Source organism: Parus major, chromosome 4, assembly GCF_001522545.3.
Source record: "Parus major isolate Abel chromosome 4, Parus_major1.1, whole genome shotgun sequence".
NCBI classification, from domain to species: Eukaryota; Metazoa; Chordata; class Aves; order Passeriformes; family Paridae; genus Parus; species Parus major.
Window position 1 is genome coordinate 31,975,901 of NC_031771.1, and position 17,285 is coordinate 31,993,185.

A 17,285-nucleotide genomic window follows, 5' to 3' on the forward strand; every position below is an offset into this window, starting at 1 on the left:
TTTTGATGTTAGAAAAGATTAAATAAAATGCTTGGGAAGGAGGCTTCTCCCCAGCCCCCAGCAATGCACGAATCCTGCCTTCCAGGTACAATGCGGTTATAGGTGTTTAGAAGCGTCAGCAGGCGTGGTTCCAGAAAGGTGCAGGAACTATGGGCAGCTCTTTCGTGGCAGGTTCGCCCGTTTTTCTGAGCCGGGCCCCACCGTTCACCTGTTGACAGGGGGGCAGCTGTGGCGGGTTTCCCTGGGCGAGCGCATCCTTCCCGCCGTTGGGCCGGCGGGGCCGGGCCCCTCGCCCGGTGGGGCGGCTCTCCCCGAGCTGCGGCGGGCGATTTCTGCCCTCTCCCGCCGTGCCGCCGCTGTGCCGTCCGCCCGAGCCGCGTCCGAGCGGCGGGCGGGAGGCGCAGGTGCCGGGGCCGCCCCGCGCTGACATCAGCGGCGGGGCCGAGCCCGCTCCGCAGAGCCCGGCGCCGCAGAGCCACGGCGGCGGCGCAGGCCGGGCCCGGCCGAACATGGCAGCGGCCCCCGCGGCAGCCCTTGCGTGAGCGATGCCGCGGCCCTCCTGAGCCGGCGGGCGGGCCTCGTGTTCGTCACGTCCATGGATGTCTCTTCCGATCCGTATCTGCCCTACGATGGAGGGGGAGGAGACGGCATTCCGCTCCGGGAGTTGCATAAACGAGGTATGCCGGATTGGCGTTTGGCTTACTTGTTTGCATAGCTGTACGTGCGGGACCGCTGTCCGCGTTCGAAACAGGGACGTAAAGGATTGCTAATTATCGAACCGCTTTGTTTCGCCTGACCGATGCCTTTTGTGGGAGGAGAATTCAGTTCTGGCTGGTTCCTGCGTTGTCGGAGATTGTTTTCTCTGCGGGCAGATCAGTCCTGCTTCACATCTCATCGCCCTGTGACTCCATCTTCGATATGTGGCAGCCTTGCCTGTCGCTCTCTCCCGGTTTTTTGGGGTTTTTTTTTGGGGTTTCTTTGTGTTTTTTTTTTTTTTTTTTAATCAATAAAGCCATCTCGTGCAGGAAAAGAACCCTCCAAAAACTCTGTTTATCTTTGACTACTACCAAATTAGCTAGAGTTACTAAATAGGATATTTACGTGCGTTCCACTAGCATGAATAGGAGCAGTGTTTGGCTTTGAAGTTTCCCTACCTGGTTTTAAGTCTTGACCGGTTGTTTCCGTCTTTGATAAGCCAAGGGAAAGCCCTGCAATGGTAATACGTCAGCTCAGCAAATATTGATGAACTCATAAGGAAGTGGTACTTTAGGGTAGGTTCTTTACACTGTTGCTTGTAAGGAAGCAGATTTAGAAAGAGAAGTGTTGTCAGTGTTTGGGTGGGGGGAGTGAATCCTCTTTTGAGCTTACATTTTGTTTTTCACTGCAAATTTTAAGCAGAATACATTCTGTAAAGGTTTGGTTTTGTCCTGAGAAGTTGTAGTAGGAATAAAAGTTATGCCTTCACATTCTGAGGATATAAGTATGTTTTCTTCTTCGGATTGGATGGTAACAATGTGGTATTTAAAACAACAAATGTAGTGTATTCCTACTTTTGTTTAAATTGGGCAAGCTATAATTAGAAAGTTAACAACATTTTTAGCTGCTGGCGTAAGCATTAGAGAGGAGGTAGGCTGAGAATAGATATATGATTTACATAAAATTATTTTTTTCTCTCCATGTAATTTATTGATTTGCATGTCCATGCAAACTCTTATTTCTGTAAATAAAATAGCTCATCATTAACATTTTATCTGTCTTTTAGTACTTACGTAAGTTATTTGTTGTCTTTTTATGATTCTTAGAATGTTTTTCAGCATATCTTAATGACATCAACAAGTTCCAATATGAGTTATTTTAGACAAGCAAATTTTACATTGTTTACCAAGTCCTAGATAGTTCTCTAAGATTCTAATACCACTTCTGAGAAGATTTCCTAAAAGATTTGCAAAATGTGGATTTGGGGTCTTATCAAGGTTGGATATAAATACTTGAAGGGAAGGTGCAAAGAATATGAGGACAGGCACTTCTCAGTGGTGCCCAGTGACAGGACCAGAGGCAATGGGCACAGACTGGACCCGGGAGGTGCCCTCTGAACATCAGGAAACAGTTTTTTACTGCGAGGTTGACTGAGCTCTGTAACAGGTCACTCAGCGAGATTGTGAAATTTCCTTCCTCAGAGATATTCAAAAGCCATGTGGACATGGTCCTGGGAAAGCAGCTCTGGGTGGCCCTGCTTGAGTAGGGGTCTTGGACAAGATAACCTCCAGAGAGCCCTTCCAGAGAACCTCAACCATTCTGTGAGTTTAGATTTTAGATAGATTTAAATATGAGAACTGCAAAACAGTCCTAACATGACACTTTGAGACTCTGCAGTTATAGTTAGACATTGAAATGTGATCAGCTATATATTCCTGGAAATTAACAGGTTTTAGTTGATTTTTACAATGCAAAAAGTAGATATTTGCAGTGCAAAGTGGTGTCTGGCACACTGGAGTACTGCTGTTGAACATAATGTTTGCAAATACTGTAATGAAAACTATGGAGGATTCAGCTAGGTAGTTCCATTGTGATGACACTGCTGGGGGCTGGCAAGATAATTCCCAGTTGTGACTTGTCATTTTTGCGGTTTCACTGAATTCTGTTAGGGCTTGTGCTTCCCATATTCTAATACCGTATTTCAAAACAAATGTTACTGGTGCTTCTTGGGCTTGCTCTAGTGAGTTTAGATTAAAAAAAACCCAAACAATCAACAAAAAACCTGAATAGTGTCACTGTAATCTCTTGCAATTCTGAATTTTTCAAGTGCTTATCAAACCATGACAATGCCTTATAAGAAGATGGCTCCCGACCAGTTTGTTCCAATAGATGTAACCAATAGATGTATTTCCTGATGGTTTACTATGTCACAGTAGTCTGTTACTGTGATTCAGCTATTAAAACTCAAAATACTAGCAGACAAAACAAGAAATTGAAAATAAATTCTTGACATTACTTTGTGTATCACCAAGATTTTTATTTTCCTCTCATGTAGATTTCACAGCATTGTGATAACAAGCTCAGAGAACGTGGGTCAAGATATTCCAAGAAAGCAGAGTTAATTGTCAAAGGCTGGTGAATTTTTTCCCTTCTTCACATACTGGCAACTCTCATGTCCTGCAGAATAATGTTCGCATCATGCAAAACTGCTTTGTAGCATCAAAGCATTTCTTGCACTAATTGACTGCAGTGGCTCGCCCAAAGTAGCTGTACCTCAGCAATTATGAAATTACTGTTTAAATCATCAGGGGTCTTTGAGGTTTAATAAATGGCCTTCACTAATGTTCAGTGAGATGAAATACAAAGTATTATAATACATTACTATTAAAGGCCTCATCCGTTAGCTTGCATTAAGAAGATTTCTTTTTTGTCATGCAAGTACACTATAAAATATCAAATGGAAAGATTTAAAAATATGTATTTATTAATTGTGTTTATCTTTTATGTTGATTGCTACTACTATCTCTTAATAAAAAATAAGCTAAACAGATACTATTGAATACTTTTTACCAGGAGTTCCTTTGACTTGTGCTGTCCTAAGACTTCTTTTTATGTGATACTGAATGCATTGTTTCAGACCTACTTATCCTCCCTGACACACAAATAAAAATCAGGAACACAGTTCACTTCTGCTCTCTTTACTAAATTACAGTTAAAAATACCACTTCTCAGAAAAGGTTTAAGAATTCTGATTTAGGATTGTGTATATCCCAAGTAACTGGCATGTACATTTTTGTACGAATTTCTCATATAACAAACCATATATACTGCACCGAATGTTGTGTAAATAAATTACTTGTGTTGCCCTTTAATTTATTTTTGCATAATTTTTACTACCTTGACCCTTTTGAAAGTTCAGAATGATCAGTATCTTGCTTGTCTTCCAGCTGTTCACATACATGCTCCATTCTGATTTCCATACCCCTGCCTCTCTTTTTATTATTTCTAAATAAGTATTCATTTTAGACCACTTCAAAAAATTTAAATGTGAGCAGTAGCAGTACATGTATGGTGGCTGGACTACCAGATGAAGCAAGACTTGATCTTCAGTAGGCACGAGCTTTGTTGAATATCAGTTATTTTCTATATACATATACATAAACTTGTCTTAGATTTAAGAAATTGGAAGACATCAAGCAAAATTAAAGAAATTTTGTTTTGCTAATCATTTCTGATTGATTTAGTAGCCAGGAGATGTGAAAATTACATATATAAAGAACATGCCAGATTTACTGATGACTTAGTTTTAGTAAAACTCATTTTTTTGGGAGACAAAATAAGTCACAATTTCATTTATTGTGCACCAGTCACCAGCCATGAAGGTGCAACTTCTCTTGCTTAGACAGTACTAATAGTAACACAGGGAAAACCTCTCAGCCACCTGGAGCCTCACCTGTTACTGTAAGCTGTGGGAGAGAGAATATTTAATAATATCCTAGGAAGACTTTGAGTCATGTGCATACTGAGCCAGTTCAGATCCTCTTAAGTAATAAAACTTGTACTTTGGTGTTTTAGGCTGCGTTTTTGCTTAAGGGCCTCTTTATGTTTAAGAATTAGTAATAAATCAAAAGTCAATACCAGTGTGACCTTTGAAATAAATGGGTATGAAAGTTGAGTACACATGCTTAGAGCTAGAGCTTGACCCTGAAATTTTATTGTTTGCAGAGGGAGAGTTAAAAAAAGTATTTTTCTAGATTTTTTTTTTTAGATATGTTTTCTAGATTAGTTACGTGTTCACAACAGAAAATGTGAAGATTATTATCATTCTCTAACTTTAAGTACTTTGAGAAAAAACATAACTCGGAGAAACTCAATGTGATTATGGCACTGTATTTCTGCTGTGCTTTGTCTTAAAGTTCCTTGTGTAAAAGTGGGATAAGGATTTTCAATGATGAGTTTAGCATATTTGACTTTGGTCATTAGCATAAAGTACCATCAGATGGAACTAGAGTTCATTTAGGTAGTACCTGTCTGCATGTGCTGTTTAGCTGGTAAGGTTCTCTATGAAACATGTTTCTCAATTTTGGAAATAATTTTTTGATGCATTTTTGTTTGAGCTATTAGAAAGCTAATGAACAGACCAAGATTATGCTCTCCTTGGACTTGAATATGGTTTGATTGGGATAACCATATTAGTAGAATTATTATTTTTACTGCATCCTGTCTTTGCCCTCTAAAACAGCATATAAGTAAGTTGCTCTTACATACATGCAGCAACAGCACTTAGAAATACAAATATCTAAAGTTGTGGTGTTCTGACTCTTACAGCCTTGGTCCCTGTCAAATCATAGTTAACTTCCCTTTTGTAATGTTTCCCTTACCTAACTTTATATATTGTTATACCTTCTATTTTTCTCATCTCCTTCCTCATTATTTATCTTAAATATTGTAAGTTGTAAATTTAGTAGTGGGAGGATCTTAATAACTTTTCACTTACGTATATGAAGTCCCTATTCATCATAGACATAATTAAATAAATATAATCCATCTGCCTTTATGACTACAAGAAAGGAAATTTATAACAACAAATCTTTCTTTTTGGGTGCTGCGTCATAGAAACAGAAATGTTTGTTTCACCTTAAGTGAAAAGCGAAAGCTCAGGGTTTTGTTTTGTTTTGTTTTCCTATATCCATTTGTGGCAGTCACACCTTCTTCAAAAGTCTTGGTTTAACTCTGAGGTGCTATTATTGAACTTTGATTTGACTCCTAATTTTAAAAGGTTATTTTTAAACCCAGATCTGTTTGGGGGGAGATGAAATGGATAGTATTATTATTGCAGTACTTTGGTAAATAATAAAACTTACCCTTGTTCTTCAGAACTTGTTCCATTGTTTCCCATTTATCAGATTTTTTTCAGCTGATTTTTTTCAGTTTGTGTATATAAAGTTGTGTCAATTTTTTATGCATTTTGATTGTAATGCGGAGACCAGCTTGTTTGAAAGCCTTTGATGTAGTTAGAAGAATTAACTGAAGAGACGTGCTGAAAATTCATAGTTGCACGTGAAGTGGAATGGATTACTTGATTACAAAGACTTTGACATCATTAATCATCAACAGTAGCAAATTAAACTGGCATTGTGTGCAGTGCTTCTCATTCTGAAATTTAAAAATTGCTTCTAGCTAGGAAAAGGATATAGTACTTAATGACTCTTTTTGAGTGGTTACAGACAAATTTAAAGAAACTGATGATTGTTTCTTGTCTTTAATTGAAAGCCTCATATTTGAATATGGAGACAGAAAGAAGCTGAGGCACTAACACTTACCTCGTGTATACAAATCTTTGTTACCAGCGCAAGTGATCCTTACAGTGTGTATTAAACACAGGGTGCTTCACTGCCTCCACTCCCCTTGCCACCTAATACCCAAGGACACACGGGTGAAGCAAAGCCTTGGATTAGAATCTGGCCTCTGGAAAGCTACAGCCCCTGCTGATTTTAACACTCAGCAGATTTGGATGGTCATGTCAGGGGGAGCTTATTCCAGCCTTTACTGTAATCTGGCTAGCTTAATTTTCACTCACAGAGGTGCATTTATTTTTTTCTCTCCTCCTTTCACACTGCTGGGAGTAGCCCAAAGGAGAGACACATTGCACTGCTGTCAGCCATAAGGACAGCGGCTGAGGCAAATGCTGTGTAGTTGTGCATTGTTTAGAAACAGGGATGGGTGAGCAGCAGGAACTATTCTTGCTGTAAGAGTTAGCAATTGCATAGCTTGTAGAGAAATACCTTTGAGAAATTAGGTCTTGTTATTACTCTGCCATTGAATACAACATTGACATTGTTTATCTGTTGTTGTTTTCACAACTCTGGAATGTTTCTAAACCTTTGGGAATTTTGAGCTCTGTGAAATAGATGTTACTGTATAGTGTCGGGACATTAATATTTATAGTTTAGAGTTGTTTCCAGCACAAAGTTATAATTAAAATCTAACAAGGCCCCAAGGGTGTATTTATGTATTTCAGGATAACTAGTCTGACAGTTTGTTGCTATGGAAGGGGGTGAACTTGTTGCTCCCAATCTATTCTCTTAGTTTTTGCCCTTGCATTGGCTTTATTTCTTCTCCAACAGCACAGAAACTTGATTACAATTCCATATAATGGCAGATTTTTTTGTTGTTGTCAGTTTTGTCTGCTTAGTTGGATTAGCATGTTGGCTTGGTTTACCGTGCAGTCAGATCAAGGGTGACAGAGCTGATCCAAGGGTGAGGGTGGGAATGTGTTATCAAGAATGGCAGGGAGGAATAGGGGGAGCAAGATCTACTCTTTATGTGCTAGCAGTCAAATAGATCAGTTCAGTCTTACTGTGTAATTATGTCTCAAGAGGTATGTCTCATTTCTTAAAATAGAATAAGGCAATTTAGGCTCAGCTTGAGACAATGGTGTATTTTGTGATGTGCATTGAGAAGATGGGAATCATGTGCTGTGTAACATACAGAAGGGGTCTTAAGCTTTATCATTAGATTATGGCCCCTTGTTAACTCTGACAGCCACCCTCTTGAGAAGCTGTTCATGTCTCAGTTCTGTACCTTATTCTCTTGCGAGGGTGTAGCTGTGAGGATTTGTTCTCTAGGTGATACTGGGTAATTGTTCAGATAATCATGTGGGGGATTACCACATGAAAATCTGTTGTCTGTCGTTTGACTATCCAGCATTTGTCTTAGACCTTGATGTTTCTCTTCTCATTATTTTTATGAGAAAAGAAGGAATGCAGCCTACAAGGAAAGAGTTGGGGAGGTTTGTTGAACAAGTTACGCATTAATCAGGAGCAGCATGTATGTTGTAAAATCCCTTTATTGTGTGAAATAAATTAGCCATAAATTTACCAGGTATTTTTTAAAGAAAAAAACCACACCTTTCATCAGCTGCATGTGTTCCAGGGTTTCTTTCAAATTTGGAAGAAATCTCCTGACTTGCAAATAGACAAAGCAGTATGGGATTACTGCTGCAGGATGTGAGGCAGCCTTTAAAAATACTCTGCATGGCTTCAGGATTGCTGTTTGTAATCTACATAAATCAGTTTTCTGTCATGCTTATCATAGTTCCAACATCAATCAAGATTAAATACTGCTTGTATGAGGCATATCTATAAAATATAAAAGAAGAGATACTCCTTATGCCTTATATATTCCCAGCCTTAATAAGGGACAAAAAGACAGGGAGGAATCTTGATATATAAAGCAGCTCCTGTAAGTATAGCAAAATGTTAGTTCTGTAATTTTTTTCCTAGTTGTTCCATCAGGAGAAACCAGCTAGGCAAAGCAGGAGGTTGGATCAGTATTGGGGCCCAGCATCCACTGAGTATAACTTCATGTTCTAAGGGAAATGCAGAAGAGCAGTATGCTAAAGACTGCTCGTTTTTTGTCAGACATCGTATCTTCTCAAGCAACTTTGGATTGCATTTTTTACATTCCCATTAAAATAGAAAATAAAAAAAGAAGAAGTCCTTCACTTCAGACATAAGAGCTTTTTTATGGTGTTGGAATCCACTTATCCACTTATTCTGGTTTCATTTGTGTAGCATTTTTGTTTTTCTTGTACTTCATTCTCATTGGGTGTACCAGAGTACAGTGTTTTACTGCTAACCTTAATGCTTACTGCATTTTTTTTTCTTTTAACCTTGTGCATTTTTTTTTTTAACAACTTCAGTTGAAACAGTCCATCAGCAATACCAGAGCTGATTGCTAAGAAAGGATTGTGCTCAAGGCTTGAAATTACATGCATAGAAGGATAACAAAAGTCAGCTGCCTTTCTAGAAGGTAGTTCATTCAAGACTTACAGTGACTGAATCCCCCAAAAGAGTTTCCTTTTTCTGAAAAGGCACGTTGCTTTTACTGTCTAGAGACTTGCAGTCTATGATTGCAGCAGCTAACAACAGTTACATGTTGAGATTCAGGACAGCCAGCACAGCTTCACCAAGGTTCCTGCCTGACCAACCCAGTGGCCTTCTATGACAGAGTGATTCCATCAGTGAAAAAGGGAAGGGTTACAGATATCATTTATCTGGACTTCTGTAAAGCCTTTGACATGGTCCCCCACAACATTCTTCTTTCTAAACTGGATAGAGATGGGTTTCATGAACAGGCCATTAGATGGTTAAGAAATTGCTCGGATGGTTAAATCCATAGGGGTCAATGGCTCAGAGTCTTGATTAGATAAGTGACAAGTGGTGTCCTTCAGGGGTCTGTATTGAGACTGGTGTTAGTTAATATCTTCAGTAATGACATAAGTGAAGGGTTCAAGTGCATGCTTGGCAAATTTGTAGATGACACCAAGCTGACTGGTGCTGTTGACACCTCTGAAGGATGGGGCACCATCCAGAAGGACCTGGACAAGCTCCAGACGTGAACCTGTGGGAATCTCATGAGACTTAACAAGACCAAGTGCAAGGGGGTGTTTGGTGGATGAGAGGTTGGACATGACCCGGCCATGTGCACTTACAGCTAGGAAGGCCAGATGTGTCCTGGGCTGCATCCAAAGCAGTGTGGGCAGCAGGGAGAGAGGGGGGATTCTCCCCTCTGCCCCACTCTGCTGAGACCCCACCTGGAGTGCTGCGTCCAGCTCTGGAGTCCCCAGCAATAGGAAGGACATGGACCTGTTGGAACAGGTCCAGAGGAGGCCACCAAGATGATCACAGAGCTGAAACACCTCTGCTATGAGGAAAGGCTGCAAAGGTGGGGTTTGTTCAACCTGGAAAAGAGAATGTTTTGAGGTGATCTAATTGTTGTCTTCCAGTACCTGAAAGGAGCCTACAAGAAAGATGAAAAAAGACGATTTACAGGAGTGTGTAGTGACAGGACAAGGAGTGGCTTCAAATGGAAAATAGGTTTAGAGTAAATATCAGAAGCAGTTTTCTGCTGTGATGGTGGTGAGGCACTGGAACAGGTTGCCCAGATAAGCTGTAAATTCCCCAAGCCTGAAAGTGTTCAGGGCCAGGTTGGATGGAACTTGGAACAACCTGTCTAGTGAAAGGTGTCCTTGCCCAAGAAGTAGATGATCTTTAAGGTCCCTTCCAATCTAAACTATACAGTGATTTTGCCTTATTTTTGCAGTATGGAAAGACTGTGTTTGCCTTACAGGCAGGGATTCTTAAGAGTTATACTAAGCTTCTGAGAGGATCAGTATACTAGTGTTTCCTTCTCTCTAGTAACATGGGTTAGTTTGGAATAGCAGTAATAATAAAAGTTCTGCATGGCAGAACCATTACCACTTTACCATTAGCTTCCAGTCTCATAAAAACTTAAGCAAACTCATATGTAACAAAAAGGCTTTACTTTCTTTACAGCTCCAAAACAGCTTGGGTGTCCTCATATGGGCATCAGAAGTGTTCTCTTATAGTAGCTAGAAGCTATGCCTATACATCTTGTATGCTAAGTGCTTGTTGTGGTTTTTAAGACCAAATCTGTTTCTGTTTTGGTGAAAAGCATGTAGCCAGGAAACCATCTTGAAACTTGAGAACAGGGGAAGAGGGAGAAGAAGGAAGGGGAAATATTTCTGAAGGTTTGCTAAGTGCTACAATTTATCTCTGTAATGATGATTTACTGCCTGGTAGTTAGAATGTTGTGATGAAGTACTTGTATTCTGGTAAGGGTTTAATATTGAAAATACATTTAATGACACTTTGGAGCTGGGGGTAAATAATGAGAATTTGTGTGTTTATGCTGATGAGAATCATTATCTTCCTAGCTGAAAGGAGCATCTTGCTTGTGAAATGCTAGAGAAGGAAGGGTACAAAGGGAACCGAAAGCTTGGAAGAGTGTTGAGTCTTAGTAAAAGTACATTTCTCTAAAATCTCCTCTAGAACAGTTTTACATAGATCTTAATACTGGCAGGAGAATATCATCTCAGACTTCTGTATCTTAGATACAGTGCATCAGATTTTGTAGAGATGTCCTCTTCATGGTCCTCTAAGGATGGCTTTCTACCATGCTCACTGCTGCCTGTTTTCTCACTTGGTACAAGATTACAGCTATTCCAGCTATTCAGCTATTGCATCAGGCACTCATGGCAGCTCTTTCTTGGTGTTCAAGAAAAGCTCCTCTTTAGCTTCTTATCTTCTTCTGTGCCTCTTCCTCATCATAGAATAATCACTTACATCCCAGTCTTTGGTGTGCCGGCAACTGTTGGCAAAATAGGAACTTGACATAGTTTCAGTGGGAATTTTACTGTATCTATGACAGTGACCATCCTTTGTAGTCTAGTCCAAATTCTGCTATGGGTTAGGTTCAATGAATATAGTGCCATCTCTGATGGTGGCATCCCTGATAATCCTCTGGAGGGAATTCCAATTTAGCACCTTGTGATATGCATAAAATAACCTGTTACTGTTTGTGATACATTTACAATCTCAACTTTCCTTTTGCTTTCTGTGGCATAGAATTGCATGCTCCTTGTAGTTTGATATTGCTTCATACATAGCAGGGCATAAAACCATCTCCTTCAGAGCAAAGACAATCTTTTGCTCAACTCTACTCACTCACGCTCAGGAAACTGTGTGATCACATTGTAAGATTAATAATTAAGCTGTGGGTGAGGTTAATTTATGCCCCCTTGCTTCGCCAAAGGAAGTTGTTTTCATGTAAAATTAATATTTTAATAATGTATTCTGTTTCTGTCTTAATTTTGAGAGCTAAACTAGTTATTACACTGTGAATTCTCTATCTCTCCCACAAGATCACCTTGCCCTTTCAGCTAGCCAGACATGTATCTTAGATTTCTAGTTGGGAGAATTGGAAATGGCAAGAGAATTGAATCCCTTATTCTAAAGCAATGTTTTCACAATCACCTCTATTAGCAAATCTGATTTAAATTGTTGTTGTTGTTAGCCTTTTATTAATGGAAGCATAGGTAATGCTTTGTTAAGACTGTGTTAAGAGAGACTAGCAGCAGCTTTGGGAAGAGATTTACAGGGCTTAGCTATGGGAAATAGATGAGGGGGAGTTTAGTATGGCACAGATTGGGGAAAAAAGTATTAAGCTAAAGATGGCACCCATGCTTGTATAAGAGATTGGTGTTGGTGTTATTGGGGAGCTGTCTGCTACATTTGCATTGTCTTCCGTACTTTTAATCTTTATACAATTTGTAAAAATAGTTGTTTGCGTATCTTGAAAATTACTGATTACATTTTGTCTTAAAATGAATTTTATATTACTGTCTTGTTTTGTCTTTTACCACTAAGACAATGTCCAAAATAAACAATGTATTTTATAGTAGGCATCAACCTGACCTCTTAAGCAATAGATGACTGAGGCACCACTTTGTTCAGAGTCTAATGCCAGGTTCTTCAAGATCTTAGAATTTGCATTTGTAAAGGGAAATGGCACATTTTACTTCTGTATAAATCTAATTGTGAGTTGTTGTGAGGGCTTGGGCTGGTGAACTCAGCATTTGTAGCATTTGGAAGTTTACAGGTAGGTCCTTTGAGAAGCTTTTTGTTTGTTAGTTTTGGTTTTTTGGTTAGTTGGAAATTTCTGTTGACAATGCCAAGAAGCTTAATTAAAGAAGCCTGGAATTAAAAAAAACAATCAATCAACCAACCAACCAACAACAAAAAAAAACCCCACCAAAACCAGCCAACTAAACAAAAATGCACAAAAAAAAAACCCCTCAAAACCACAAAATGAAACAAAAAACCCAGCTTAAAAAATCCCCACCTATCTAAACATCCCAATATCAATCTAGTGAAATGAGTTCTGGTGTCTGTCTGAACTAATAGAAGTCTTGGTCAACTTGAGCCTACGTCTTTATGAATAGAGATTACTATGGCGTGCCATATACTGTTGGGCAAATTATTTTGTTCTTAGACAAGTGAGAACTAAGAAAAAAAGCCAATGTATTACAGAATTTATGAAATTTGAAAGCTTAAAAAAAGTAAAACTTTCTTTATTCACTTTTGAAAATGGAAAAATTCTCAGTATCCCTCTTGCTCTTCTTGTTTTGATCAGTGCAGTAAATATTAGTGGGTCTGTTGCTCTGCAAGCTGCTTGTGAGGAAACTAGCTAGTGATGACAAATTAGCAGAAGATACTTTCTTTATACAATGTTTCAAATTCTTCATGACTGAGGACTGTTCTGTGATTTACCTGAAAAAAAAAACCCAAACAAAACATGAGTATTTGTTTGGCTTTTAGTTGCTTTTTAGCTGTGTTTACAATATGTTAATAATGTATTTTAGGTTTGGTTTAGATGTGTGGGAGAGATTGGTAATCAATTGAATGTATATTTAGAAATAACTGGTAACGTATGAAGGTACTGTGAACTTTCTAGCTAATCATCCTTGCTTTTTGTACAGATTTTGCTCTGGTAGTTCATAAACTGAAATAAACTTCAAGTTAAATGTGTGTCAAAGCTGCTCTTTTTTTACAGTTGTTTCTATTGAAGTTTTTCTGGACTCTGTACACACAACGGAACAATAGGGTGACTAGGACATTCCTGTTTAACCAATGGAAACACAGAGTCACTAACACACAAATTTAACTTACAGCTGAATGACAGTAAAAAGGAGTGGCATGCAACATTGAGAGACCTAAATGACAATACAATATGCATATTATGGAAGGTGTCTTAATTAGGTGTGCAGAATTTTTTTGTGCTATGAACATAGTGTGACTACATGTATTGTAGAATTAATTTATTCCCGTGTTTCTCTGCTGCAGGAACTCATTATACAATGACAAATGGAGGAAATATCAACAGTTCAACACATTTACTGGACCTTCTGGATGAGCCAATTCCTGGAGTAGGAACATACGATGACTTCCATACCATTGACTGGGTTCGAGAGAAGTGCAAAGACAGAGAAAGGCATAGAAGGGTACTTGAGATAAATAACAATACTTTTTTGATTGGATGTTGGAGTTAAGGCCTGATTAGTAGCACATAGAAATACATGCTGTAAATTTGTACATAGTTACACCAGTTAGAACAACTTGAATACTGTTATACTGTTTAAAAAGCACTGATTAGTTGGATACCTGCAGTCTTGCAGCATTATTAAAACTTGGAAAGGAAGCAGGAATTTAATAGAGTGGGAATAGGTCTATGCCACCCAAATACCATTTTTAAAGTACTGCATTTTTTGCATGCTACTATACTTAAGGCTGTTTTCCAGTGTAGATGTATTTTCATACTGACTGTAGATGCTTTTATACTGGCACAAGTGTGTCTGTGCCACTGCAGCTGGGTGCACAGAGTAAATAAGAATAACGTAAGAATAGCAACTTTTTCAGTACAATAACTTCACATGTCATTATTAATAGTTGTCTAGAAGTACCACAGAGTAGTTATCCAATTATTTGTTTTATTTTACTCTTATGTGGTTTTTAGTCTAAAGATACAGGTGTTTGTATTTGAAGTAGAAGTTTTGGAATTTGAATCATATGAAATAGCTTATTATTAATATGCTAACAGTTTAATTGAGGTTCAAAAAAATCTTTAGTCTGTGGGGGGAAATAATGTTACAGTTCACGTTTTAGGTGCATGCCATAGAAAGTAATCACTCATCCTAATAATGTATAATCCTGGATTTTAATTATTTAAATCAAGCAGATATATGTTTCTCTGTCAGTTGCTCGATGGCTGATTTATCTATGTAAAGCACTAAATACAAGCAGAACACTTGTAGTTTCAAGAGAGTTTATTTGCCTGCACCTTGCATCATGCAATTTGTCATACTTCCTTTTTTTTTCATTATTCACATTACCCGAATACATACAACTCTACATACTGATTTCTCTTTGCAGATTAACAGCAAGAAGAAAGAGTCAGCATGGGAGATGACAAAAAGCTTGTACGATGCATGGTCAGGATGGTTGGTAGTCACATTAACTGGTTTGGCATCAGGTAAATGAAAACAAAAAGGATTATTTTCTTATATTTGTCAGCAAGTATAGTCATTGTGTTTTTCCTTTGTTCTCCACCAACCTAGCTAAGAGCTGGTTTAGTTTACTGCACCAATTCCATAAGGGAAGAAAAAAGTTGTCTATCTTGATTTACAGGTTTCACCATTTTGAGGTGAGGGTTTACTGATCAAACGGGAACCAAAATCCTCACGGAATTTATAGAGAGTTTCTCAAGTGTTTTTGAACTTCCACCTACTAAACTATCAATGTTCTTTAATCCTATAATTGAGATTTATGTTTTTCCTTTCTGTAAAATTTTGGTTTTTACCTGTAGGTTTTCTTGTGAAAATGTTGCTTGTAAAAGTAGATCTGGTATGTGTGTAGTTTTGATAAACACACTTCCTTGTAAAGCATGTTTTTATGGATTAGTGAATTCTAGCTATGTGTTCATGTCGTACCTTTACAGACAGACCTTTACTTTTTCCAAAGAAAATACTGATTTTAGCAGGTAGTTTGTTGACTGATACTTAAATTCTCTCTTTCCTTCTTAACGTATTTTAGAATTAATTTTACAACTAAAACCATCAAATAGTTTGTGGCCCAGCAGTCAGGCAATGCTGCTCCTTTTTCTGTTGGTTTAGTTTGAGGTGACTAAAGCCTGCAGGAAGGAAAGATCACAAACTTTATGCCCAGTTTTTTTAAAAAAAAAATATTTCAAACACCCATATTAGATTAAATGTTAAGAAAAGTAGTTGTGGAGTAGGGCTATGCCTATTAAAAATCATGGTAACAGTGTAATTACTGCTTAGGTATATACATAATCACTTTCACAAATCACATATAAATATATATGCAAAGTTTGTAGCATATTTATATACTTCTGGGTGCACAAACCAGGAATGTATAATTACTGGAAATTGTTTCTGATAATTTCAGTGGGAACATGCAGTGTCATGTTTTCAACCTCTTAAGCTGCTCTTTATTAAAATTCCTTTATTCTGTTTCTGAGCAACAAAGTGAGCAAATTCTGGCCTTGAACACTGGTAGGGTTTTCAGTCTCAGATGCCTTTTCTTGTATGTCTAGTAGATCTTAAATGGTGCAACCTTGAGTTCAGTTACAAAGAGATCTTATATTTATGTGTTTTAATAATTTGGTTGAAATTCTGTTCTACTGAAATACTGCTTTTGACATGCCAAGACATGGGCTAGAATCTTTTTCCACCTTTTAGATGGGTGAATCCCATCTCTTTCCAGCAGTCTTGGTGCAATATAAACTGCTCCATCACAAAAAAAGTAACAGTTCTATTTTTACTTCTAACTCTTGGTTTCAGTGGACTTTCAGTGTTGGCGAACTGTGGTATAGGGAAAAAAAAAGAAAAAAAAATCTCATTTAACTTGAGAAACATACAAAGTACTTAATTCTTCAGCAAGTATTAATTATACTGTAATGGAAACAGGATAGAATCCTGGAAATCAGTAGTACATTAAATGTCTATTTAATTAAGTTTACTGTAATCACAATGTACATCAGTTAACAGAAGCACATACCTTCATTTTAGCTATGTTTGTTATTTCTTTTTATCAGAACATTAAAATAAAACTGTTTGTGCAACAGGGGCATTGGCAGGATTAATTGACATAGCTGCTGACTGGATGACTGACTTAAAGGAAGGCATTTGCCTTAGTGCTTTGTGGTTTAACCATGAACAGTGTTGTTGGGGTTCAAATGAGACCACATTTGAAGAGAGAGATAAATGTCCGCAGTGGAAGACATGGGCAGAACTAATAATTGGACAAGCAGAAGTGAGTATTTTTTGATGGTCTTGTTCAACAGCATGGCTGAATAAGGAAAGAAAATAATGGTCTTAAGGTTAGGATTCTAAACATAAATTTGTGTTGTATTGTCTGTGCCATTTTCCAGCATTTGAAATGATTAATGGATTATAGTGTAATGAATGTGTATTTCATGAACTGCAGGGGGCCTTGGAGTATTGCAGATGTAAGGAAGTTATGAGAATATGGAATTTTAAATGTAAGAATTTCTATTCTTGATCATAGCTGTATGTAAATTAAATCAATTTATGGTGTTCTCTAATAACTAAGAATAGGTTTGTTTCATTTTTTCTGCCACGTTTTTTTTAAATAAGGAAGATTTACTGAATATTCACTAGATTTTAGCTGCTATTAGCTATTAAAAAATAAAACAGTTTTTTCTTTTTAAGATGAAGTGTTAGAACACTTTCTACCTTTTATAACCCAGTCTGTGCTGATTTGCAGTGTTTCATGACTATGCTTTTCAAACAAAACTTTCTCTTGGCAATAATTACTGTGCCTCAAAATGTGTGTGTAAATGTACCTGTGGCAGGAGTACATCTGGATTATTTTAAGTAGTGATTTTGCTCTAATGTCAAATCC

General features: G+C 37.9%; 1 protein-coding gene across 5 annotated transcripts in view; it reads left to right on the forward strand.

Moving 5' to 3' along the window:
* Window positions 1-17,285, forward strand: part of CLCN3 (chloride voltage-gated channel 3) — a 62,073-nt gene that overhangs the window by 24,972 nt on the left and 19,816 nt on the right. For 3 of the 5 annotated variants that reach the window (XM_033513485.1, XM_015623841.3, XM_015623843.3), the window contains exons 3-5: window positions 13,686-13,843; window positions 14,772-14,871; window positions 16,486-16,673. In XM_033513485.1, the coding sequence (XP_033369376.1) occupies window positions 13,686-13,843; window positions 14,772-14,871; window positions 16,486-16,673 (446 nt within the window). Of the gene's footprint in view, window positions 1-488; window positions 678-13,685; window positions 13,844-14,771; window positions 14,872-16,485; window positions 16,674-17,285 lie in introns of those variants that run through there. The other 2 variants (XM_015623842.3, XM_015623844.3) reach the window with 2 other exon arrangements.